The 25,886-nt window shown below is 42.9% G+C and overlaps 2 protein-coding genes across 6 annotated transcripts in view; one reads left to right on the forward strand and one right to left on the reverse strand.

The window, feature by feature from the left end:
* Window positions 1-3,326: 3,326 nt before the first annotated feature.
* Window positions 3,327-10,140, reverse strand: c8orf76.L (chromosome 8 open reading frame 76 L homeolog). 2 transcript variants are annotated; one of them, XM_018225036.2, is made up of 6 exons: window positions 9,948-10,136; window positions 8,091-8,186; window positions 6,240-6,383; window positions 5,687-6,147; window positions 4,646-4,778; window positions 3,327-3,853 (listed from the first exon to the last, which is right to left on the reverse strand). In XM_018225036.2, the coding sequence occupies exons 1-6, from the start codon at window positions 10,053-10,055 to the stop codon at window positions 3,701-3,703; spliced, it is 1,095 nt and encodes a 364-aa protein (XP_018080525.1). In that variant the 5' UTR covers window positions 10,056-10,136; the 3' UTR covers window positions 3,327-3,700. The 2 variants fall into 2 exon arrangements, with proteins under 2 accessions (XP_018080525.1, XP_041426110.1); XM_041570176.1 differs by lacking the exon at window positions 8,091-8,186 and having other exon boundaries at window positions 9,948-10,140.
* Window positions 10,141-10,169: 29 nt separating this feature from the next.
* The window catches only part of minpp1.L (multiple inositol-polyphosphate phosphatase 1 L homeolog), a 31,317-nt gene continuing 15,600 nt past the window's right edge, over window positions 10,170-25,886 (forward strand). The window contains exons 1-7 of one of the 4 annotated variants that reach the window (XM_018225033.2): window positions 10,179-10,317; window positions 10,613-10,635; window positions 12,028-12,081; window positions 18,331-19,056; window positions 22,166-22,363; window positions 22,680-22,780; window positions 23,326-23,459. In XM_018225033.2, the coding sequence (XP_018080522.1) occupies window positions 18,438-19,056; window positions 22,166-22,363; window positions 22,680-22,780; window positions 23,326-23,459 (1,052 nt within the window). In that variant the 5' untranslated portion in view covers window positions 10,179-10,317; window positions 10,613-10,635; window positions 12,028-12,081; window positions 18,331-18,437. Of the gene's footprint in view, window positions 10,318-10,612; window positions 10,636-12,027; window positions 12,082-13,700; window positions 15,038-18,330; window positions 19,057-22,165; window positions 22,364-22,679; window positions 22,781-23,325; window positions 23,460-25,886 lie in introns of those variants that run through there. The other 3 variants (XM_018225032.2, XM_018225035.2, XM_018225034.2) reach the window with 3 other exon arrangements.

The following is a 25,886-nucleotide window of genomic DNA, read 5'->3' on the forward strand; positions in this document are numbered from 1 at the left end:
CCTTGCGATACATTAAAATCAAATATAGTTAAATATATAGAATATAAAGGAGAGAAAAGATTGCTGGGAGAGACATAGAGAAGAGATAGAGAAGTGTTAAAGAGATAAAGAAGGTGGAGGCATCAGAGAGGATTATAGAGAAAAGGAGAGAAGAAGAAAACAGGGGGAAACAAAAAGAGAAAAGGAAGGTATTAAACAGCAGCAGATTAAGGAATAGTGAGAGAATGATTTATATGAAATAATCTTGGGTAATACAGAATATGATGGGGTTGTTATGACACAATACACAGGTAAGGAGCTGTGTTTACAGAAGCTGAATTGGCAGTCAAGAAAAGTCATAGGCACAATTTTAGTTTTGGGGTCCCTACAGGTCACATAATAAATCTATATGTACTGGGCATCAAACTGTGTATTAGAAGGAAATACCAAAATGGAAATAGCAAAATGGTTTTGCTTTAAAGTGGGTGAAACCAGAAAGTGTTGGTTTGCGAGGCTTATTATAACAATGGGTGTGGCTTATGGTTGTGGGAGGGGCTTGTTTTAGCACACAGCGCTACACTCACCACACAGAGCATCCCTCCACTTTTTTCACTCCAATTCAAGCACTGTACATGTATGTATGTATGTATGTATGTATGTATGTATGCACACCTGCTGACATTTGGAAAATGAAAAGAGGGACAGAAACTTGTGCCACGCTGTGCGTGGTGACATTTTATGGCCACACCCCATTTTATAAAATTTGGCAGGTTATTAAAGTTTGAACACGTTTTTGGTAGTTTGGGGGCCACGGTGGTGGGCGGGGCCCAGTAAATGTTGTCGTAAGGGCCCCCATGATTTCTGAAGTGGTTGCTCTGTGAGGAGCAGAGTATTTCGGCCATGAGCATAAAGAGTAGGGATCGAATCCACCATTTTGGATTTGGCCGAACCCCTGAATCCTTCGCGAAAGATTCTGCCGAATACCAAACCAAATCTGAATCCTAATTTGCATATCTAAATTAGGAGTAGAAAGGGGACAAAAAGTCATGCGATTTCCCTCCCCGCCCTTAATTGGCATATTCCAATTAGGATTTGGATGGGTCGGGCAGAAGGATTCTGCCGAATCCGAATCCTGCTGAAAAAGGCTGAATCCTGGTCGAATCCTGGATTCGATGCATCCCTAATAAAGAGAGACAAGAGATGAGATGTAGTGAGATGTAGTGAGGTGCAGAGGAATGAAGGGCTTTGAAGGTTACGAGGAGGCATTTGTAAATGATTCTCTGTTTTATGGGAAGCCATGATAAGGACAGGGGAGGGGCCTGTACCCTATTGGATGAGAGGAGGAGAATTCTGGCAGCAGTGTTTAATACAGACTATAGAGGGGAAAGATGGGAGTTGGGGAGGCCAATTAGTAGAATGTTACAATAATATAGTCGGGATAGAATGAGAGCATACATAAGCCTCTTGGCCATAGCAGGTAAAAGAAAGGGATGGATTTTGGCAGTATTGCATAAGAAAAGGGGAGCGGTTTTGACAGTGGTGTTAATATGATCAGAGAAGGAGAGGGAGGAGTCAAAGATTACTCCCAGACAGCGAGCTGAGTTGAGCGTGTCATCAATGGAGATAGTACAGAAGCAGTTTTCTCCTAATAGGAGCACTGTCCAGGGTGTGGGGTAAGTATATATATATATATATATATATATATATATATATATATATATATATAAATAAAATAACTTTTGGCACCCCCAATTAAATAGGCCTTTCCTTCTCTTAAAAGGGTGGTTCACTTTCAAACAACTACTTGGTTTCAGATAGCTCAAACCACATCATCATGTTCGCCGATGACACAACTGTGGTGGGGCTCATCAGCCACAACGACGAGTCGGAGTACAGAGATGAGGTTCAGCAGCTGGCGGTCTGGTGCAGTGAGAACAACTGAATGTAGATAAAACGAAAGAGATGATCGTCGACTTCAGGAGAACTCACCCTGCTCACACACCACTCAACATCAACGGCTCCACAGTAGAGACAGTAAAGAACACCAAATTCCTGGGACTTCACATCTCTGATGACCTCACCTGGACCACCAACACCGCCTCCATCACCAAAAAGGCTCAGCAGTGTCTTCACTTCCTAAGACGTCTGAAACGGGCCAGCCTTCCGCCTCCCACCCTCACAGTGTTCTACAGGGGCGTCCTGACGAGCTGCATCTCCATCTGGTATAGTAGTGCCAGCTCTGCTGACCGGTATAGTCTACAGCGGACTGTCAGAGCAGCTGGTAACATCATTGGAGCGGCTCTTCCATCACTGCAGGACACCTTCCACAAGCGCTAGAAAGGCCTCCTGCATTGCACTCCCCTCACACGGACTGTTCACACCACTCCTATCCGGCAGACGCTTTCGCAGCATTAAAGGCCGAACAACCAGCCTGCGCAAAAGCTTTGTTCCTCAAGCAATCAGACTCCTCAACTCAATGCCTGTCCTCCCACTACATTCTAGACACACCTGAACTGTGAACTGTTAATTTATTGGCACAATTCTAAAGGTTTACACATGCATATATCCAATTCCTGCCAATATATTGCACATTTCATGTTTATGTATTTTTAAGTGCCTTTTTGTGATATGTACCAGCTGGAGCCAAGTTGTCTCGTCTATACTGCCGAGATGACAATAAAGTTTACTTTGACTTTGAGATAGATCACCAGAAATAAAGACTTTATCCAATTACTTTCTATTGCCTATGTGTCACAGTTATCAATATTGAAGTGTAAAGTGTCATTTTTCACCTTCTAAAGCAGCTCTGGGAGGGGGGTCGCTGACCCTGTAAACTGTTCTAAATTGATACATTTAGTTGATACATTTCTTATCTTTGTCCCTGCTGAGCAGAATCTCTGGGTTTCATTACAAACAGCGGTTAGAATTGATACAATAGTTGCTGATACTCCAGAGATGCCGCTGAGAAATGGATCAACTCAATGTTGCAAAATTGTACAGGGACATTAAACTTTAAACTTGGATTTTGGAAAAACAGTAAAAAATAAATAATGGAAAATAATTAAAAAAAAAAAAGTCAACTGAACTGAAAAAAAGCGCTTGGAAGGTGAACAACCACTTTAAAGGAAAAGTCGCCAGAAAAAAAGAAGTAAAAGCTGTCGAGGTTGTATAGAAGTCAATAGGAGTGCCCTCTAACAACTTTATTTATATAATTTCCCAGTTTATTAAAGCATTCAATGTTTTTTTTTCTATGAAAAAATGCGCGCCTACAGCATCTATGTGAGAATGATGAATACTGTACTAGCAGTGAGTATTTAGATGAGGGAGAGCCAAATAAACGAACAAAGTAATAGAAAAAAACGATTTAATGGCACAGAAGAATAACACATTACTTTTATATTTACACAAAGTCATTTACATCTCTGAATGTTGGAAAGTTTAGGAATCATGTATAGCGGCAATGGGAACTAGAGCTGCATTAGTATCTGTCCCAAAAACTGGATTTCTCTGAAGGTGATCAGCCAAAAATCCTTCTCTTGGCAACAGCTGCCTATAAATGCTGTCTGTTTTATGTTTAATGATGAGTGAAATTTTTCGCCAAGTTTTGCCGCGACTCATAGACACCAATGGGTGAAAACATTTGTCGCGAGTCCGAATATTTTCAGCGAGGCAAAATGGGTCAGATTCACCCGTGGCTATTTATGATCCCATTATACGGCCTCTAGCAAGAGTAGAGTGAGACGATTTTCTGGAACCACTTGTCTTTAAACTCGGAATCCGAGGGCATCCTGAATGCGGACAGCGCCAGCGTGATTTTTGTGTCGGCAGCCCCTTCATCTTTTATATGGTCTGGCAAAAGATCTCCTCCCATCATCTAGAATAAAAAAAAAAGCAGGTCACAAGCAGTCTTGTTATAGATTTAATATAAACATTTGCAAGGCAAAAGCTTTATCCCCAACTGAACAAGATGCACGGACATATTCGGCAGCAATGTACACTACACATCAGTCCCTGCCCCAGTGGAGCTTACAGTCTAAAGTTCCCACAAACAAGGGTACGTTTTATCAGGAGCCAGTTAACCTGCCTGTATGATTTGGAGTGTGGGAGGAACTAGGTGTAGGCAGAAGAGGTAGCTGCCTAGGGCACAATGATAGGGGGGCGCAGTGTAGCTACCTTTAAAATAGTCTTCTGCCTACCACTAGTCTGCACCCCTCAGTCTTCCTCCCCTTCCCTCCCTCCTGTCACCCTCCTCTTCCTTCCATTGCTCACCCTCCCCGCCTTCGCGGTCCCCTCCCATCTCCCCCGTCTGTTGCTTACCTCTCCCTCTCCTGCACCCCTCTCTTTTGCTGCCCCCTCCCTCTTCTCCCGTTTCTCATCCCTCCCTCTCCTCCGTCGCTGTCTACTCCCTCCCTCCCCTCCTTCGCTCGGCCCTCCCTTCCCTCTTCCTCCTTCGCTCAGCCCTCCATCACTGTCCCCTCACTCACCCCTCCGTCTCTTCTCTCTCCGTCGTGCTTGATCTCCCTACCCCCCAAAAGCTTGATCTCAAGATTTTCCATAATTAAAACCATCATGTCTCCATCTTCAAGACCAGCTAGTTATCTGAACCATAACTCCTGGGGTTTATCTTGATTCATTTGAATCTAAGTCAGAGGAAACAGACACTCACCTCTGCCATAAGGTTTTCAATTGTGTCTTTCAGTCTATAAACTTTCAGCTGCTCTTCAATTTCCCCTTGGGCCTTAAGATTCTTATCCAGCACAAAGGAGGCCTGCTGAGGCTGCACAAACTGGAAGAGAAGCCTAGAGGTAGAGAAGGCTGATGGTGAGCCACAACATTTCAAGATGCATGAACTGTAAAGCTCTGCTTATATAATACAATGCGCATATAGATCAGCTTTATGGAAGGCAAGTATTGGCCATGCTGCAGAAGCCATTTAAAGAGTAAGTTACACAGACACCATACAAGGGTGATTTATAGAATATAGGGCTAGCCTCTGGCTTTTTAAAAGGGGAAAGCTAGGTGGACAATTGAGGAACACATGGATAACACACAGGATATTATTACATATTAAAGGAATGTCATGATTTGTATGGTGTGGTTTTTCATTTGAAATGGCACTGTTTACATAACAAATAATTCATTCTATCTAAATTTTACTACTGAACCAACATGTATTTTTTTTTCAGTTGTAATTTTGGTGTGTAGGCAGCAATCTCAGGTCATGTGCTTTCGGAAAGAGACAGAACTTTACAATAGAACTGCTCTCAGATAAGCTATTGTTTCTCCTACTCAGTGTAACTGAAGTTATGGTGGGACTTGGATTTTTGCTATTGAGTGCTGATCTCATATCTACAACTAGGTGTAGGTGTCAGGGAGCTTTCCCATTGTGCTGCTGGGGGGGGCAAGGGTGGGGTGATATCACTCCAAGTTGCAGTGCAGCCATATACAGTGACTAAAGTTTACCAGAGCACAAGTCACACGACCGAGGGCACCTGGGAAATTAACATGTTTAGCCCCATGCCAGATTTTAAAGCAGGATCAAGTAGCATAAAGAAGGCCAAACAATTCTGCTGACTTAGCCCCTCCAGTCAGCAACTTAGTGGTCTCTGTATGGGGCCCTCAGGAGGCCTGTCTGACCAATATCTGGCCAACAAGTGTCCATATATCCATCAACCAAATACTCACATCTCTATAATAAGCTGGTTACCTTGCACGGATGAAAGATGCGCATGAGAACATCAACAGATCTGTTTTGGTGCCTAATTCCAACAAGGAGAGCCTACAAGAATCCATATCAGTTCTATTTATGGGTCTCCCAGTCGGACTACAGCAGTGAGAGATTTCTTTACTTCTGAAAAACATATTTAAGTCTCTTTGCTTCTCTCGCTCCTTTCCTTCCAGCAATGGGGCATTATTTGCCAGTATACTCTCTAGATGCAAATCAAATCGATTTCTCTCCACAGAACCAGTCGCCTGATTGGAGGCAGCGAGATGGGCCCTTGTGTAGAATTCCCCCAGTCTCTTCCAAATCCATGGATTCAATGGGTGTAAAGAAATGAGCTGCTGCAAACAGGACAAGGCTTTTGGCAGGTTCCCCAGGTGATCCAATATGGTGACTTGTAGGTTGAGAGTACACGTCAATTGGTCGGTGTTAAATACTCCATTTCTCTAAAGGGAAAACAGAGTTGTAACATCTTTTAATGACATTATTACAGGGATGGTCATTTCGGAGCAGAAATATAGATATAAAATCACTGTACCAAACTCTCAGCTATCTCCAAAGCTTCTGTATATCGTCCCAGGTTAACTAAACAGCGCGCTCGGCTTTCCTGGACGTCCCTTCTCATTGCAATGTTGGTAGGTGGCAACATCAGGAAACAACTGCAATAATCCCCAAGAGCTTTCTGAAACAAATAAGGGCAACCATTATAAAAAGCTTTCCAGTTGTATCTCATTTCGACCCTCTTCAGGTGGACACATTTTGGGGAGGTAAAAGCAGGCATATATGCCCAGATATTGTTGGGCAGTTGGTCTATTTCTACCTCAAGCATCTACATATTAATGGCAACTTATTGGGCAGTCCCATAACACCATTCTGTAGGGTCAGATCGACTTGCCAGACTAACAGAGGAGACCCTAATGAGCCCCGACCAAGGACAATGCCCCATCAGCCACTTCTTATTTCCACCTAAGGACTATTTTATACCCTTATCATTTAGTATTTGTTACATCTCATTATATGCTAAGGACAGGCCCTGTATGCTAGAGGGGCGGGCCCTCGTAAACTAGAGGGGCGGGCCCTCGTAAACTAGAGGGGCGGGCCCTCGTAAACTAGAGGGGCGGGCCCTCGTAAACTAGAGGGGCGGGCCCTCGTAAACTAGAGGGGCGGGCCCTCGTAAACTAGAGGGGCGGGCCCTCGTAAACTAGAGGGGCGGGCCCTCGTAAACTAGAGGGGCGGGCCCTCGTAAACTAGAGGGGCGGGCCCTCGTAAACTAGAGGGGCGGGCCCTCGTAAACTAGAGGGGCGGGCCCTCGTAAACTAGAGGGGCGGGCCCTCGTAAACTAGAGGGGCGGGCCCTCGTAAACTAGAGGGGCGGGCCCTCGTAAACTAGAGGGGCGGGCCCTCGTAAACTAGAGGGGCGGGCCCTCGTAAACTAGAGGGGCGGGCCCTCGTAAACTAGAGGGGATGGCCCTCGTAAACTAGAGGGGATGGCCCTCGTAAACTAGAGGGGATGGCCCTCGTAAACTAGAGGGGATGGCCCTCGTAAACTAGAGGGGATGGCCCTCGTAAACTAGAGGGGATGGCCCTCGTAAACTAGAGGGACGGGCCCTGTATGTCATGGTCTTTGGTGGGTCCCAGCATTATGTACTGACCATTTTTCTGGTCCTCAATGCAGTAAAGAACTTTCTGGATTTCTGGTCTGTGCATACAGCTTACTAGAATTTGGAACACCCATGAGGCATAAGGAATTGATAGCATGGTGCTCAGGAAACAATACCCCGGGCCAATGATCTATTGAAGAACAGAAGTGCTAGACCAGGGTAAGCGTAAGCAAGTAGCTTTTCTTCTCCTTTAACATAGGGGTAAAGGAAAAGAAACGCTTCGCCAAAAATAAATGTGCCTTATGCCCAAGACATCCTAGAACACATGTGAGTAAACAGCCCTTGTTGTTATTGGAATGTAGGGATGCACCGAATCCACTATTTTGGATTCGGCCGACCCCCATATCCTTCGTGAAAGATTCGGCCAAATACCGAACCGAATCCGAATCCTAATTTGCACATGCAAATTAAGGGTGGGAAGGGGAAAACATTTTTTGCTTCCTTGTTTTGTGACAAAAAGTCACGCAATTTCTCTCCCTGCCCCTAATTTGCATATACAAATTAGGATTCGGTTCGGCCGGGCAGAAGGATTTAGCCGAATCCTGCTGAAAAAGGCCGAATCCCGAACCGAATCCTGGATTCGGTGCATCCCTATTGGAATGTGATGAAACTCTAAAAACAATGTAGGTGGTTTAAGGGATTTTTTATGGATTAGACCATGTCACCCCCCCCCCCCCATCCTGATCAAACGCACATAAAACAATGTAAAAACAAACAAAAAACCTGCACCTCAAAGTCCTTCAGTCTATAGGCCATATCTGCTCTGAACTTCAGTGCCGTGAGAATCTCAATGGAATCTTCACTATCCACTTCTTCTGTAAACCACTGGGGGGAGAGAGCGGCTCATTACATTCAGTATTTATATATCAGTGACCCCCAAAACTGGAAATTGTCACAGTGCAGATTATATAGAATTTAGGTTAGAAGACACAGAACCATGAATTGGTGAAAAGTCCAGTTATTTATATCCAGTATTTCTTTTATAAACTCCTCAAGACTAATTTAATAGTTACTATAGACAGACGCGAGTCACTCACACACACTGTATTAATATATTAAGTTTATGTCAAGCTTTCCTTTACGGATAGTTGAAGCAGATATGAAGATTTACTTCTCAGTCAACTTCAGCAATAGTCTCCTGCTCCTTGTAATTTGCACCTGAATTAACTGTAACCTTGAGATTAAAAAGGCCTAAAAACATACCAGAAATAAATTAATTTACAGGCAGTGGAGGGAGTGGCTATGGGGGAAATGGGGATTGGCCAGTGTGGGACAGGCGTGCCAAAAACAACTCCAAAAAAGGTCCTGCCTGTTAAAGGGATTGTTCACCTTTAGATTAACTGTTTGTAAGATGTAGAGAGGGATATTCTGAGACAATTTGCAATTGGTTTTAATTTTTTATTATTGGTGGTTTTTGAGTTATTTAGCTTTTTATTCAGCAGCTCTGCAATTTGCAATTTCAGCCACCTGGTTGCTAGGGGCCAAAAGACCCTTCTAAAGCTGGGGGCCCTTTGTAGAGCAGGGAAGATGGGGGCCCTTAGTACAGCCGGGAAGCCGGGGGCCCTTAGTACAGCCGGGAAGCCGGGGGCCCTTAGTACAGCCGGGAAGCCGGGGGCCCTTAGTACAGCCGGGAAGCCGGGGGCCCTTAGTACAGCCGGGAAGCCGGGGGCCCTTAGTACAGCCGGGAAGCCGGGGGCCCTTAGTAGAGCCGGGAAGCCGGGGGCCCTTAGTAGAGCCGGGAAGCCGGGGGCCCTTAGTAGAGCCGGGAAGCCGGGGGCCCTTAGTAGAGCCGGGAAGCCGGGGGCCCTTAGTAGAGCCGGGAAGCCGGGGGCCCTTAGTAGAGCAGGGAAGCCGGGGGCCCTTAGTAGAGCAGGGAAGCCGGGGGCCCTTAGTAGAGCAGGGAAGCCGGGGGCCCTTAGTAGAGCAGGGAAGCCGGGGGCCCTTAGTAGAGCAGGGAAGCCGGGGGCCCTTAGTAGAGCAGGGAAGCCGGGGGCCCTTAGTAGAGCAGGGAAGCCGGGGGCCCTTAGTAGAGCAGGGAAGCCGGGGGCCCTTAGTAGAGCAGGGAAGCCGGGGGCCCTTAGTAGAGCAGGGAAGCCGGGGGCCCTTAGTAGAGCAGGGAAGCCGGGGGCCCTTAGTAGAGCAGGGAAGCCGGGGGCCCTTAGTAGAGCAGGGAAGCCGGGGGCCCTTAGTAGAGCAGGGAAGCCGGGGGCCCTTAGTAGAGCAGGGAAGCGGGGGGCCCTTAGTAGAGCAGGGAAGCCGGGGGCCTTAGTAGAGCAGGGAAGCCGGGGGCCCTTAGTAGAGCAGGGAAGCCGGGGGCCCTTAGTAGAGCAGGGAAGCCGGGGGCCCTTAGTAGAGCAGGGAAGCCGGGGGCCCTTAGTAGAGCAGGGAAGCTGGGGGCCCTTAGTAGAGTAGGGAAGCTGGGGGCCCTTTGTAGAGCAGGGAAGCTGGGGGCCCTTTGTAGAGCAGGGAAGCTGGGGGCCCTTTGTAGAGCAGGGAAGCTGGGGGCCCTTAGTAGAGCAGGGAAGCTGGGGGCCCACAGTCTTTAATTTAAATTAAAACCCACCAGTCAGAGCCGGAATAGCATACCTGAGGCTCGCACTGCTTGGCCACATAGGTTTCCCCTGTCCCCATCAGCCGAGACCTGGGTTCCGCAAAATCCGAATCCTCGAAACAGAAACCCATGGCGGCGTCCATGTTGACACCGGAAGCGACGCCGCGTCCGCCTGGAATCTGCTTCCTGAATTAAACAACAGGCCTCATTCTGCCTTCCTGTTACGTAAAAACGTAGGCCTGAGCGAAGCGCATCGGAAAGTCTCGCTCGCGCATGCTCAGGAGTAGAGGAGGTAATCTCACGCGCATGCGCGGCTCAGCCGGCTTGTTATTTCACATTGGGATCCGCGAGCAGATTCAGCAGCGCCGGTGTCTCTAGCGATCAGAAGAGCCAGTGGGGCCCCAGGTACTGAGGGACAGGGAAGGCGTTTAGTTTATTTACACACTGGCGGTATTTCTGTCAACTCTACCTGACTTGTGGCCGGATTTCATTTCTATATAAATATTGTGTTAAACTTAAACTTCAGTGGTTTTTGTGCTTCTCCCAGACTGAGCTTTCTTAAAGGGGTCGGTCACCTTTCTGTAAACTCTTAGTATGTTATACAATGGCTAATTCTAAGCAACTTTTCCATTGGTCTTCATTATTTATATGTTAACCTTTTTTTCTAAATTATTTGCCCTATTCTCCTGATTCTTTACAGGTTCCAAATTGCGGAACATTGCGGTTGGTCTTCATTATTTATATTTTATCGTTTTTTCAATTATTTGCCCTTTTCTTCTGATTACAGATTTCAAATTATGGAACATTGCGGTTGGTCTTCATTATTTATATTTTATCGTTTTTGAGTTATTTGCCTTCTGACTGCTCTGTCAGGCTACAATATCTCTGTAAGGCTACAAATGTATTGTTATTGCTACTTTTTATACCTTTCTATTCAGGCCTCTCCTATTCATATTCCAGTCTCTTATTCAAATCAATGCATGGTTGCTAGGGGAATTTGAACCCTAGCAACCAGATGGCTGAAATTGCAAACTGGAGAGCTGCTGAATAAAAAGCTAAATAAGTCAAAAACCACAAATAATAAGAAATGAAAACCAACTGCAAATTGTCTCAGAATATCCCTCTCTACATCATACTAACAGTTAACTCAAAGCCAAACAACTCTTGATAAAGGGTATTGAACCCAAAACATGTGTTTACCACTGCCTGGAATAAAAAGTTGTTTGCAGTAATACTGCTGGAGTTCCTCTTCCTTCTCTTATACAGTACTTAGATCTAAGAACAACCCTCAATAGTAAAAACCCATGTCTCACTGAGACACATTCAATTAAATTGAAAAGGAAAAAACAGCAGCCTGTCAGAAAGCATTTCTCTCCTAAAGTGCAGGCACAAGTCACATGACCAGGGGCAGCTGGGAAATTGACAATATGTCTAGCCCCGTGTCAGATTTTTAAACGATCCAATGACTTCCACAGGCAGCAGTACTGTAAGTATATAAAGCATTGAATCCAGGATTAGATTCGGGATTCTGCCTTTTTCTGCAGGATTCGGATTCGGCCAAATCCTTCTGGCCGGTATTGGTATCCTAATTTGAATATGCAAATTAGGGGCCGGGAAGGGAAATTACGTGGCTTTTTGTCACAAAACAAGGAAGTAAAAAATATTTCCCCCCCCCTTCCCACCCCTAATTTGTATATGCAAATTAGGATTTGGATTCGGTTCGGTACTCAGCCTAATCTTTTGCGAAGGATTCGGGGGTTCGGCCGTATCCAAAATAGTGGATTCGGTGCATCCCTCATATAAAACTAATAGATAAAGGGATCCGGGTAGGTGCATTTCAATACTACTGATACACATACACAATGAATGTGCTGGAAAAAAAAATGTAAGTTTAAACGAGTGGTAATTATGTAATGGGAATATGACTTGCAGCAGATATAAATAAACCTTATGTACATCACCCATACCATTAAAGTGGGCGGCCTCTGCCATATATACAAGATGCACAGCTGACAGTGATGGGTTATAGAGTTATCCCTGTTAAACTTGTTTCCTTTTGTCTCTTTGTTGCATTTAAAACACTCTCCAGTACTAAATCTTCCTTTCTTCTTCCAGCATTCTCACTCCTCCTCTGATCCTGATACAAAGACCTGATTAAACACCAAATAGGTAAGTGATGATGGATTTGCCTTGAAGGGCATGTAAAGGCAAAAAAATAAAATCCAATTTTTACTTTCTTTAATAAAAAATAAATCTATCTCCAATATACTTTAATTAAAAAATGTGTACTGTTTTTATAAGAAACCTGACTGTTTGTAGTGAAATTCTCCCTTCATTTACTGCTGTGGATAGGAATTGTCAGACGGTCCCTAACTGCTCTGCAGGGAAACAATCATACTTATGAACAGCAGGGGGAGCCCCCGCATTACTTCCCAGCCATGCAGAACTCAAGCTTGTCCTGTTTTGATCATTTAGGACAATCCCTAAGCAGCCCAGACCACACTGATCATGTGCACAGTCTTGGTCTTGCAAAGATGTATAACTAAGTTACAAGATGGTGACCCCCTGTGGCCAACTTTGAAAGCATAAATCATTAGTTTGATTAGGCTTGTGGTGCAGTAAGTTCATGTTTATGTTTAGTATACAAAATACAGCATTTCTAGCCTTATTCTATTTTAGACTTTCCTTGTCCTTTAAGCACCCTTGTTGTCTGCACTGGTATCTCTCTGCAAAATGTGCACGTCCCCTTTAATTTAGATGTTGGTACAAAGGTAGGTTTAGATGTCGGGATTGCACAGCCTAGCTACAGTTACAGTAACATTATATTGTGAATAAAGTACCCCCTATTGTAAAATATAAGGATATTATAAATTATAGAAGAGTTGCATGACCATATAAAAGGAGAAGGCTGAGACAATTTGCAATTGGTTTTCATTTTGTATTATTTGTTGTTATTGAGCTTTTTATTCAGCAGCTCTCCAGTTTGCAATTTCATCAATCTTGTTGCTAGGGTCCAAATTCCCCTAGCAACCATGCACTGATTTGAATAAGAGACTGGAATATGAATAGGAGAGGCCTGAATAGAAAGATGAGTAATAAGAAGTAGCAATAACTATACATTTGTTGCCCTACAGAGCATTTGTTTTTAGATGGGGGTCACTGACCTCCATTTGAAAGCTGGAGTCGGACAAATCATTCAAAAACTATAAAAAAATAAATAATGAAGACCAGCTTTTCAGCTCTCTTGGTTTCCACTGATCAGTGACTTGAGGGGAGGCCGCATGGGCCATAACTGTTGCTTATGAATCTGAGCTGAATGCTGAAGATCAATTGCAAACTCACTGAACAGTTATGTCCCATGTGGGCTCCCTTATAGTCACTGACTAACTCAGAGTTAGAGAGCTGAAAAGCAGGAAGTAGTGTTCTGGCTATTATGTTACACATCCAGTCACTCCAGCCTTTATACATTACATTTTTGCCTAACTAACTATATTAGATACAATTTTTATTTTGCACAGCCTATCTATTTACCCAGTTTTTATTTTTATACTGAACTGTTCCTTTAAATAAACAAAGTTAATGCCGTCGGAAAGGTAAAAGTAGGCATTAAAACAGCAGTTGCACTAAGACTGTTTACTACATTGGAGCCTTTGTTGTCAGAACATATTTGGAAGAACAAATCAGCTGTTAGGATTGACTGATCTGCTGCAATAGTATCGCGAAAGCAAATGGGCAAGATTTGCACTTGTGTGTTACACACCAGCTGATACTTGTTTTATTTCACACAGCTTCCCTCATGGCACCATCAGCAGATGGGCCTGGAATTTCACCTACCTGGAATCCTATCCCTGTTCTTTCTCTGGAGGAGGAACAAGAACTCAGAGAGGCTGAGGCAGGATATATCAGCCCCCCTCTTACTGCAGCATTTGCTGCCCCCGTCCTTGATAAACGGCAGATCTCTCGTCTCTCTCAGTCAATATGTAGTGAATATCCTCTCCCTGAAACTCTACGCTTCCTTAAAAGGGTGAGATCCTGTACGTCTCGCCATGAATTCCTCCTTCGTCTGGCTACAAAGGAGGAAGAGGAAGATGTGCTGAAATCAGGAGGCAACCAATCAGATTCTGCTGGTGTTAGTGCTAAACCACAAAAGAAGGTGTATACTTCTGATTTGTGGACAATCCCTCCGTTGACAGATATTTTTCCAGATAAAGTTCTTGATTTGCAGGGTTTGGGTGACCCGTTCTTAGTGTACGTCCCCTCTAGGGCGCCAAGGAACCAGAAGGAGCAGCGGCTGTGGTTGGAATACTGGCCGAGTACTTACCATGCAAAGGGCAGTGCAGAGGAAAGCCAAAGACATGTATCCGAGGAAGAGAGAACAAGAATTGGGCGTTACATGCGGATAGCACTGGAGGCTGCACGGGCAAGTCAGCAAAGGGGAAGAAAGGGGGTCGGAGCTGTGGTGGTAGATCCAAGGAATGGACAGATTTTGGCAATAAGCTCAGACAGGACTGATGAGGAGGGGGGCCCACTTCTTCATGCCTGCATGGTAGCCATAGATATGGTGGCACAAAAGCAAGGTGGCGGTGCATACGCTTGTCTCAAGGAAGAAGATGGAGAACTGGGAATAGCTGGGGAAAAGAATGCAGACGTGAGAAAAATACAATTCATTCAAAAGGCGGAGAGTGGAGAGAAGTTACAAGATATGGAAAGCGGGAAGGACACTGAGCAAAGTGACAGTCAGAGAAATGTGGCGGATCAAGAAGAGGGGACAAAGCGCAAGAGATCAGAAGAGACTACAGAGGAGGGGCCATATTTATGCACAGGGTATGAGATCTACGTGACCAGAGAACCCTGCATCATGTGTGCAATGGCCCTTCTGCACTCCCGGATCTTCTGCGTTTACTATGGGTCTAGCACCCCCGGGGGAGCTCTGGGAACCTGTTACCGACTGCACTGCTGCCCAGGGTTGAACCACCGATTCCAGGTGTACAGGGGGGTCATGGAAGACGAGTGTCGGAAGCTGATCTGTCCAGGGAAATCTTGACGCTGCATCATAACCCTTGTTCTTTTAATTGTAAATTCTATGACATACACATTTGTTTTTATTAAACCAGTCATTGTTTGACGTATGCTTTATATCTTTTGTATTTAGTAAAAAAAAATATTGTATTTGTATAAAGTCCTTTTAGAATTGGATTTCCAGCTACCCGGACAATGTCTTTTACTACTACCACATGGTTTTCTCTGCGTATTATGTTACTTTTTCTTTAATTTTTAATAGAAAACTTATTACCACGACAAAGACAAGTTTTTTAGGAAATCCGGTATTGGCTCTGCCCAGGTCGTGACGCACACCCATAGGATTATGCTAAGGTGTGACTATTTAAATATAGAGTGTAATGCTATTTGACATGGACTGGGCTGAGCCAATAAATTGCTGAACACACAGCTCTTATATGATGAGCTGACAGCAGAATATGTGTCCCAACTCTTTCTCCAAGCTCCAAGCTCCATAGTTCTCCAAAATTGCACTGCATGTTCTAGTTTGAACTTTACAGGGGCTTTTTAAAGTTTCTCTACTCCTCCTGTGAGCCCTTTCCTCCTTTTAATACAGAGTATCTGGCTTGCCTTTACTCTGACTGTGAGTACCGCTAGATCCTCCATCAAGTATTTGCCTAATTTAGTCCCAATAGGGTATAAATAGCTTGTTTAATCTTAAATTTCAAGTGCATAATATTAGACATTGACATTGAATCTCATTTGCCCTTTAAAGGGCGGGCGTTCAGTATAATGTAGAGAGTGACATTCTGAGACAATTTGCAATTGTCTTGAATTTTTTATTATTTGCGTTTTTTTTAGTTATTTGGCTTTTTATTCAGCAGCTCTCGAGCTTGCAGTTTTAGTTATTTGGTTGCTATGATCCAAATTCCCCTAGCAACCATGCACTGATTTGAATAAGAGACTGGAATATGAATAGGAGAGGCCTGAATAGAAAGATAGCAATAACAATACATTTGTAGCTTTTCAAAGCACTTGATTTTTAGATGGGGTCAGTGACCCCCATTTACAAGCTGGAAAAAATCAAAAGGCAAATAAAACAAATAAATATGAAGACACAAAGTTGCTTAGAATCGATCATTCTATAGCATACTAAAAGTTAATATTAAGGTGAACCACCATTAATCTCAACAATATGAATAGGAGAGGCCTGAATAGAAAGATGAGCAATAAAAAAACAGCAATAACAATAAACGTGTAGCCTTACAGAGTGTTTGTTTTTTAGATGGAGTCAGTGACCCCCTATTTGAGGGCTGAAACTTGTCAGAAGAAGGCAAATAAATACATAAAGAAGACCAAGTGAAACGTTGCTTAGAATTAATCATTTAGCATACTTAAAGTTAACTTAAAGGGGAACCACCCCTTTAAAAATGATTTCCTTTTTCTCTGTAATGATAAAACAGTAGCTTGTACACGATCCCAACTAAGATATAATTAATCCTTATTGGAAGCAAAACCAGTCTATTGGGTTTATTTAATATTTACATGATTTTCTAGCAGGCTTAAGGTATGAAGATCCAAATTACAGAAAGATCCTTATCTGGAAAACCCCAGGTCCTGAGCATTCTGGATAACAGGTCCCATACCTGCATTACAATGTCTTTGGGGTATGTGCATATACCATGCTTTCAGGGTCCACCGCATCTGAGCACAATGTTAAATGCCTCTTGTATCACATAAACGGGGTGCAGAGAATGGTACAAGGCAAATGCAGGGGGTCTTTCACTATGACCCTGGATGCAAGTGCTAGAACTCTATTAGGAGAACAAGCTCTTTTGTCTGGGGTCTGCCTGGAAGTCCGGTACACGGTGTAAACAAGGGCTTGGTTACAGCCTGTGCCTGATGTGCACTCTGTCTTGCATTTCTGAATGACCCACATGTCTCCCTCTATCCCCAGGTGCATTGAATTGATTGTGAACAAACTTATAGGGTAGAGACCTCCAACACTTAAGAAAAGTGCAGGGCAGGACACTAATGTGCAAAAAAAGAAAAAAGATAGCAGTTTGTGCCCATGTATTGCACCCTGCCCTACAGTCTACAGTAGGGGGTCACAGAACCCCTCAGTGGCTTGTAATATCCTTATCATTTACAGTAGGGGGTACATTATCCCTTATAATACATGAGTAATACTCAGAGTTCCCTGTATAACTCAGCCTGTAGCCTTGTGTCTTTATATGGTCACAGAACAACCCCTCAGTGACTTCTAATATCCTTATCATTTACAGTAGGGGGGTACAATATCCCTTATAATACATGAGTGATACTCAGAGTTCCCTGTATAACTCAGCCTGCAGCCTTGTGTCTTTATATGGTCACAGAACAACCCCTCAGTGACTTCTAATATCCTTATCATTTACAGTAGGGGGGTACAATATCCCTTATAATACATGAGTGATACTCAGAGTTCCCTGTATAACTCAGCCTGCAGCCTTGTGCCTTTATATTGTCACAGAACCCCTCATTGACTTCTAATATCCTTATCATTTACAGTAGGGGGTACATTATCCCTTATAATACATGAGTGATACTCAGAGTTCCCTGTATAACTCAGCCTGCAGCCTTGTGCCTTTATATGGTCACAGAACAACCCCTCAGTGACTTCTAATATCCTTATCATTTACAGTAGGGGGTACATTATCCCTTATAATACATGAGTGATACTCGGAGTTCCCTGTATAACTCAGCCTGCAGCCTTGTGTCTTTATATGGTCACAGAACAACCCCTCAGTGACTTCTAATATCCTTATCATTTACAGTAGGGGGTACATTATCCCTTATAATACATGAGTGATACTCAGAGTTCCCTGTATAACTCAGCCTGCAGCCTTGTACCTTTATATGGTCACAGAACAACCCCTCAGTGACTTCTAATATCCTTATCATTTACAGTAGGGGGTACATTATCCCTTATAATACATGAGTGATACTCAGAGTTCCCTGTATATCTCAGCCTGCAGCCTTGTGCCTTTATATGGTCACAGAACAACCCCTCAGTGACTTCTAATAACCTTACAGTTTACAGTAGGAGGCACATAATCCATTGCAATGTGTAGAACCGAATCTGAATCCTAATTTGCATATGCAAATAAGGGGCGGGAGGGAAATCGTGTGACTTGTCACAAAACAAGGAAGTAAAAAATGTTTTCCCTTCCCACCCCTAATTTGCATATAAGCATTTGGTTCGGTATTCGGCCAAATCTTTCGCAAAGGATTCAGGGTTCGGCCAAATCCAAAATACTGGATTCGGTGCATCTCTAATATATATATATATATATATATATATATATATATATATATATATTATGGATTCCTGCTTATCATGCCATTTAAAACATTTTTACTGCTTATATGTTATTCTAGGAGAGACACAGAGATGAGAGGGGAGAGTGTAACCGGATGTTCTTGCTAAGGACTATATGAAGAGTGACATTTCCCTATAGTGCCAAGGTGTATGTGGGACCCTCATCATGAGTTTTCTGATTGCTCCTTGCAGATCTTACATTCCTAAACCTTTCCAGATCCTCCTTATCTTGGGCACCTGGCTTTGCAGCTCAGCACTCACCTCTGTAGGAACCTGGCCTGCTGGTTTCAACTTTTTCTTTGGTACTAAAACGAGGTATGAAGAAGTCAACCCATTTCTCCAGAAGAACCCTCTGCTGGTCATCGGGAAGCAGGACCTTCTGCCCAACACATGTACCCCCCTCAAAATAGTGACTGTGATCAGACACGGCACCCGGTATCCCACCAACGAGCAGATCCAGAAGATGAAGAAGATGCACGACTTGATTCTGAAGCAGAAGGGCATCAGGTCGGAACTGGTGGAGGAACTGCAGCAGTGGGAGATGTGGTATGATGACTGGATGGATGGACAGCTGGTGAAGAAAGGAGAGCAGGACATGAGGAACCTGGCCTATAGGTTGGCCTCCTTGTTCCCCTTGCTCTTCTCAGAGGACAAACTAAAGCAGAGCAAAATGACCTTCACCACAAGCTCCAAGCACAGATGTGTTGACAGCACAAAATCCTTTATCAGCGGCCTTGTGAATGACTACTTCCGTTTCCCTCAGACTCCTGAGAGTGGATTAAATGGTAAGATACTTCTAAGACACAACAGTGCACTAGATAAATATCTATAGCTAAAGGAGCTCAGTGGTGGGGCAGCCTGATATCGAGAGTCCACTATCATAACAATTATACAGCTGTAGACTTTGCTAAATAGGTCCATATGTTTGATATTGACCTACTGTTGACCACCAAGTTTGTCAGGAGAAAGAAAGAGGCTGCTCTGATGTTTTTCAGGTTAAGAAAGATTTGAGAAAGGTTTCTAATTGTTTTCCTAAGCAGAAGAACATCAGAGCAGCCTTTTTCTCCTGACAACTTCCTTGACTACTTGGTGATCAAAATGGTGGGAAAATGACCAGCAGGTGGCGCTGTTGTGACAGTACATGTATCCCTTAATATCTTGGAATTAAAAATAAATAATGAATGTACATTGCAAAAGTGCTTAGAATAGCCCCCTCATCAATTTTACATTCACTTATTTTTAAGGTTTACTTATCCTTTAACAGAAAATATGCATCATAACAAAATTAGACAGGTGCATAAATTTGGGCACCCCAACAGAGATATTACATCAATATTTAGTTGAGCTCCTTTTGCAAATGTAACAGCCTCTAGACGCCTCCTATAGCCTTTGATGAGTGTCTGGATTCTGGATGTGGGTATTTTTGACCATTTGTCCATACAAAATCTCTCCAGTTCAGTTAAATTTGATGGCTGCCGAGCATGGACAGTCTGCTTCAAATCATCCCATAGATTTTCCATGATATTCAAGTAGGGGGACTCCAGAATATTGTACTTGTCCCTCTGCATAAATGTCTTTGTAGATTTCCAAGTGTGTTTAGGGTCATTGTCTTGTTGGAATATCCGACCCCTGCAGCGGAACTTCAACTTTGTGACTGATGCTTGAACATTATCCTGAAGAATTTGTTGATATTGGGTTGAATTCATCTAACCCTGGACTTTAACAAGGGCCCCAGTAGTCCCTGAACTAGCCACACAGCCCCTGAACTAGCCACACAGCCCCACAGCATGATGGGACCTCCACCAAATGTGACAGTCGGTAGCAGGTGTTTTTCTTGGAATGCCGTGTTCTTCTTCCGCCATGCAAAGTGCTTTTTGTTATGACCAAATAACTACATTTTTGTCTCATCAGTCCAAAGCACTTTGTTCCAAAATGCCTGTGTCTTGTCTAAATGAGCTTTTCCATACAACAAGCGACTGTGTTTGTGTGAGTGCAGAAAGGGCTTCTTTCTCATCCCCCTGCCATACACATGTTCTTTATGCAAATTGTGCTGAATTGTAGAACGATGTACAGATACACCTGCATCTGCAGCAAGATGTTCTTGCAGGTCTTTGGAAGTGAGCTTTGGGTTGTCTGTAACCATTCTCACAATCCTCCGCATATGTCGCTCCTGTATTTTTCTTGGCCTGCCAGACCTGGGTTTTACAGCAACTGTGCCTGTGGCCTTCCATTTCCTCATTACATTCCTTACAGCTGAAACTGACAGTTTAAACCTCTGAGATAGTTTTTTGTAGCCTTCCCCTAAACCAGGGATCCCCAACCTTTTGAACCCGTGAGCAACATTAAAAGTAAAAGGGTTTGGGGAGCAACACAAGCAAGAAAAATGTTCTTGGGGTGCCAAATAAGTGCTGTGATTGGCCATTTGGTAGCCCCTATGTGGATTGTGAACCTACATTGAGGCTCTGTTTGGCAGTAAGTTCGGTTTTTATGAAACCAAATATAGCCTCCAAGCTTGGAATTCAAAAATAATCATCTGCTTTGAGGCCACTGAGAGCAACATCCAAGGGGTTGGAGAGCAACATGTTGCTCACGAGCTACTGGTTGGGGATCACTGCCCTAAACCATGATACTGAACAATCTTTGTTTTCAGATCTTTTGAGAGTTGCTTTGAGGATCCCATGCTGTCACTCTTCAGAGGAGAGTCAAACAGAAGCACAACTTGCAATTGGTCACCTTAAATACCTTTTCTCATGATTGGACACACCTGCCTATGAATTTCAAGGTTTAACAAGCTAATCCAACCAATCTAGTGTTGCCAGTTATCAGTATTGAGCAGTTACATGCATTCATATTAGCAAAATTACAAGGGTACCCACATTTTTGCACAGACAGTTTTTCACATTTGATTTAATTTCATACAACTGAATACTGCTTGACTAAAAATCTTTGTTCAGAAAACACCCCAGTACTCAGATGTTCCTGGGAAATGAAAGACATACCACTGTTATCTTTTTGTTGTTGAAAGTGGATTAAATTATAATGCAGGCTGAGAGGGGTTCCCAAACTTTTTCATATGACTGTATTTAGTTGGAACCTCCTTTCTTCTAATGGGAATGGGTGACCTCTTGTCAGCTGGAAAGACCTACTGGTAAATAAATCATTAGAGAGATTATTATATGATCCCCTTATATATTTATACATAGTTATCATATCTCCCCTTAAGCGCCTCTTCTCCAGCGTGAACATCCCCAATTTGGCCAGTCTTTCCTCATAGCTAAGATTTTCCCTTTACCAGCTTAGTTGCCCTTCTCTGTACCCTCTCTAATACAATAATGTCCTGTTTGAGTGATGGAGACAAAACTGTACGGCATATTCTAGATGGGGCCTTACCAGTGCTCTATACAGTGGAAGAATGACCCCCTCCTCCCGTGAATCTCTGCCCCTTTTATTATTTGCCCTTGATCCATCTATCTCTCTCTATCTATCTATCATCTATCCATCTATTATCTATCTATCATCTATCTATCTATCATCTATCTATTATCTATCAATAATCTATCTATCTATCTATCTATCTATCTATCTATAACTCTATCTATCGCTATCCATCTATCTCTATCTATCACTCTATATCTATCACTCTCTATCTATCTATCTATCTATCTATCACTCTCTATCTATCTATCTATCTATCTATCTATCTATCTATCTAATCGGAATGGGTGCCCTCTTGTTAGCTGGAAAGACTTAGTGGTAAATTAAGCATTCGAGAGAATATTATATGACCCCCTTATATATTTATACATACTGTAGTTATCATATCATCTATCTCTCTATCTACCTCTATCTATATCTGTTTTTCAGTTTGTCACCCTATTGTTTCTCTGTTCCCAGAACTAACTTACATGGAACCAGTCATCAACGACACTTTGATGCGTTTTTTCGATCACTGCCCTAAGTTTCTGGTGGAGGTGGAAGACAACGACACGGCGCTGCATGAAGTGGATAAGTTCAAACAAAGCCCAGAGATGAAGAAAGTGATTCAAAAACTCTCCGCTCTTTTAGATGTGCCGGAACAGGAGCTTTCAGCAGGTGCCCTGTCTCTTTGTGCCTACTTGTACATGTTTATTACTCCTTGGTGCCCACACACACATACACACGCCAGTCTGGCTCGGACTCAGGGTTTTGGGAGTTGAAGCAGCTGGAGGGGTTGTAGGACTGAGTCTTTTTCTCTCTGATTGTGTGGGGCAAACAAGGCTCGTGGTCCAGGGCAGCCAGTGTTTGGAGAGCGTGCATATAGGATTCTGATTGGAGAAGCCTGTATGCATAGAACTAAGAATGCTGAAACATTCAATACAATGGAATGAGACTCTGAAGTCAGTTTCTTCTCTTTCCCAATAAATCACAGATTTGATCCAAGTGGCCTTTTTTATCTGCTCCTTTGAACTGGCCATTAGGAATATTGTCGATTCTCCCTGGTGCAGCCTGTTTGATGAAGAAGATGCCAGGGTGAGTATGCAATTCCGGCTTTATCATTAAATATATTTCATAGCATTACTTTAAAATGGGAAAGGGCTATCAGTCGTGCCAAGAACTGTCTAGATAAGGTGTGGGCACAGAGACTGTGTCAGGGACAAAGTTCCAAGAACATTTACACAACAAGTAAAAACTAGATCTATTCAAGTTCACTATCTTTGAAAGCTTAACCAACAGCTGGTAAATAGCAAGTGAGCTGGAGAGCACCCAGGATATTGCTAGTGCCATCTGAATGGATCGTTTTGATTGGCTGCTTGCATTCCCACGTGAGAGTCTTGCTACTAGAGGTTTGTTCTGAGTTTGTTCTTCTATAAACTGACTACGAGGCTTGATATGTTAGTCGGGGCTGCAGTGCTATAAGTAGGGGGTCATTGTTTCTGTGTGCTTTTATTTATGTGAGTTTTATTATAATGAAAGACAGGGAAGATAGGGAGAACCATGTAACCCGGCCCACGTGTTATTTGGCTTTAATACAAACCTTAAATTACTTGCTAACTACTTTTTAATTTTTTGGGCAGGTCCTAGAATACCTTAATGACCTAAAACAATACTGGAAACGGGGCTACGGGTATGATATTAACAGCCGGTCCAGCTGTCACCTGTTCCAGCACATCTTCCAGCACTTAGAAACAGCAGTCACAGAAAGCAAAAGGTAACACTAGCATTAATCTGTACAGACTATGAGCAAATTTAAGGGACTGTTCCTGCTGAATTGTGCTTAGTACAGGGAATACTTATGCTGCCATAGTTTTATGGGATCTCTCTGTACAGACTATGAGCAAATTTAAGGGACTGTTCCTGCTGAATTGTGCTTAGTACAGGGAATACCTATGCTGCCATAGTTTTATGGGATCTCTCTGTACAGACTATGAGCAAACGTAGGGGGCTGTTCCTGCTGAATTGTGCTTTGTACAGGGAATACCTATGCTGCCATAGTTTTATGGGATCTCTCTGTACAGACTATGAGCAAACTTAGGGGACTGTTCCTGCTGAATTGTGCTTAGTACAGGGGAATACCTATACTGCCATAGTTTTATGGGATCTCTCTGTACAGCTTATAAGAAAAACTAGGGCTGTTCCTGCTAAAATTCTATATAGTACAGGGCATTGCCTATGCTGGGATCTCTCTGTACAGACTATGAGCAAACTTATGTGACCGTTCCTGCTGAATTGTGCATAGTATAGGGCATTGCCTATGCTGCCATAATTTTATAGTTCTCAGCAAGTTTAGGGGGCTTTTATGGAGCGTCTAACAAGATCCCATGCAATTCCCATATATTCCAAGAATCGCTGACATACAATATACCTAGAATTAATGGCAGAGGTAATTGTTAATGTTCCTGTCTTTGACCCTTAAGGGTTAACCCCACTTCAGATTGCTTCATGCTAGCCTAATCATTGGCAATAATGTATTATTAATCTCTGCTGATATCCTTAGTATTTAATTGTAGAAATAGTGCAGCAGAGCAGAGTGGTACCGCACCTTTACACCAAGAACAGGATGATTGTGTGTGTAACAATCCCATTATAAAATAATTCTGATATCAAATCGCTGCAGCGTGCGCCATATAACTGTCACTCATGATGGAAGGCTTTATTTGCCCCCATGTTTCTGCCGCGCTTTTAACTGATAAAATGCCAAATTCAGAATTGATTTCACATAAAAATGGCTAATAGTAGCCACAGAGTAAGAAGCGATTGCATACACAGCTGTATCAGGTTGTGTTGTTGCAATCCAGACTCCCATGATGCTGCAATTGCCAATCAATAAACCTAATAGCATTATAATGACTAACCCTGTGCTTGCCAGTTTCAACTACTATTAATGCATTTTATATAATATTATGTTATATCCCTGGGTGCAGATCCTCTACATATATATATATATATATATATATATATATATATATATATATATATATATATGCAAAAAGAATGGTAGCGCACTCCAGGGACTTGAATAATATTGTATTTTATTCCAACATGGCAAAAAGATCTATATATATATATATATATATATAGAGAGAGAGATCATATAAAAAATACTTTTCTTCTCTTGATTGGTTTTAAGGAGCAGAGAAGCACCTTCTTGTTGTAATAATGCTAAATAAATAATGACAGACCTACCCTGTATGCATATTAGTTATGTACCCTTTGGGGGTTTTAAAGGGGTGGTTCACCTTTAAGTTAACTTTTAGTATGTCTGGCTAATTCTAAGCAACTTTTCAATTGACCTTCATTTCTTTTGCTAGTTTCTAAATTATTTACTTTCTTCTGATTCTTTCCAATGGGGGTCACTGACCCCATCTTAACAACAAATGCTCTGTAAGGCTACAAATGTATTGTCATTGCTACTTTTTATTACTTATCTTTCTATTCAGGTCTGTCCTGTTCATTTTTCAGTCTCTTATTCAAATCAATGCATGGTTGCTAGGGGAATTTGGATCGATGATTCGGAAAAGCACAATTGGAAAAAACACAAGGGGGCAGCAGAGTGACACTCATAATTCCCTTTGTGCCAACGTGTTCACATTTGGAAGAGACTCAAGACCATGCTAAACCTTTAGCTACACTTTCAAATAGTTTAGCACATCAGCTGTAGCGTAGGAATATCATTTCTCTTTTCTTGCAAGCATGTGGCATGGTACTTACCTATACTGCCATAGTTTTATGGGATCTCTCTGTACAGATATGAGCAAACTTAGGGGACTGTTCCTGCTGAATTGTGCTTAGTACAGGGGAATACCTATGCTGCCATAGTTTTATGGGATCTCTCTGTACAGACTATGAGCAAACTTAGGGGCTGTTCCTGCTGAATTGTGCTTAGTACAGGGGAATACCTATGCTATCATAGTTTTATGGGATCTCTCTGTACAGACTATGAGCAAACTTAGGGGGCTGTTCCTGCTGAATTGTGCTTAGTACATGGGAATACCTATGCTGCCATAGTTTTATGGGATCTCTCTGTACAGACTATGAGCAAACTTAGGGGGCTGTTCCTGCTGAATTGTGCTTAGTACATGGGAATACCTATGCTGCCATAGTTTTATGGGATCTCTCTGTACAGACTATGAGCAAA

This window comes from Xenopus laevis, chromosome 7L (assembly GCF_017654675.1).
Source record: "Xenopus laevis strain J_2021 chromosome 7L, Xenopus_laevis_v10.1, whole genome shotgun sequence".
Lineage (NCBI taxonomy): Eukaryota > Metazoa > Chordata > Amphibia > Anura > Pipidae > Xenopus > Xenopus laevis.

What these genes read in the sequence shown, in the direction of transcription:
- c8orf76.L (XM_018225036.2), bottom strand. Translation starts at nt 10,055, where the DNA reads ATGGACGCCGCCATGGGTTTCTGTTTCGAGGATTCGGATTTTGCGGAA. An exon ending in ATAGACTGAAGGACTTTGAG is followed by an intron (nt 6,384 to 8,090) that starts GTGCAGGTTTTT and finishes TATTTGTTTCAG; the next exon opens with AAAGCTCTTGGGGATTATTG. An exon ending in GCATCTTTCATCCGTGCAAG is followed by an intron (nt 4,779 to 5,686) that starts GTAACCAGCTTA and finishes CTCTACCTCTAG; the next exon opens with GCTTCTCTTCCAGTTTGTGC.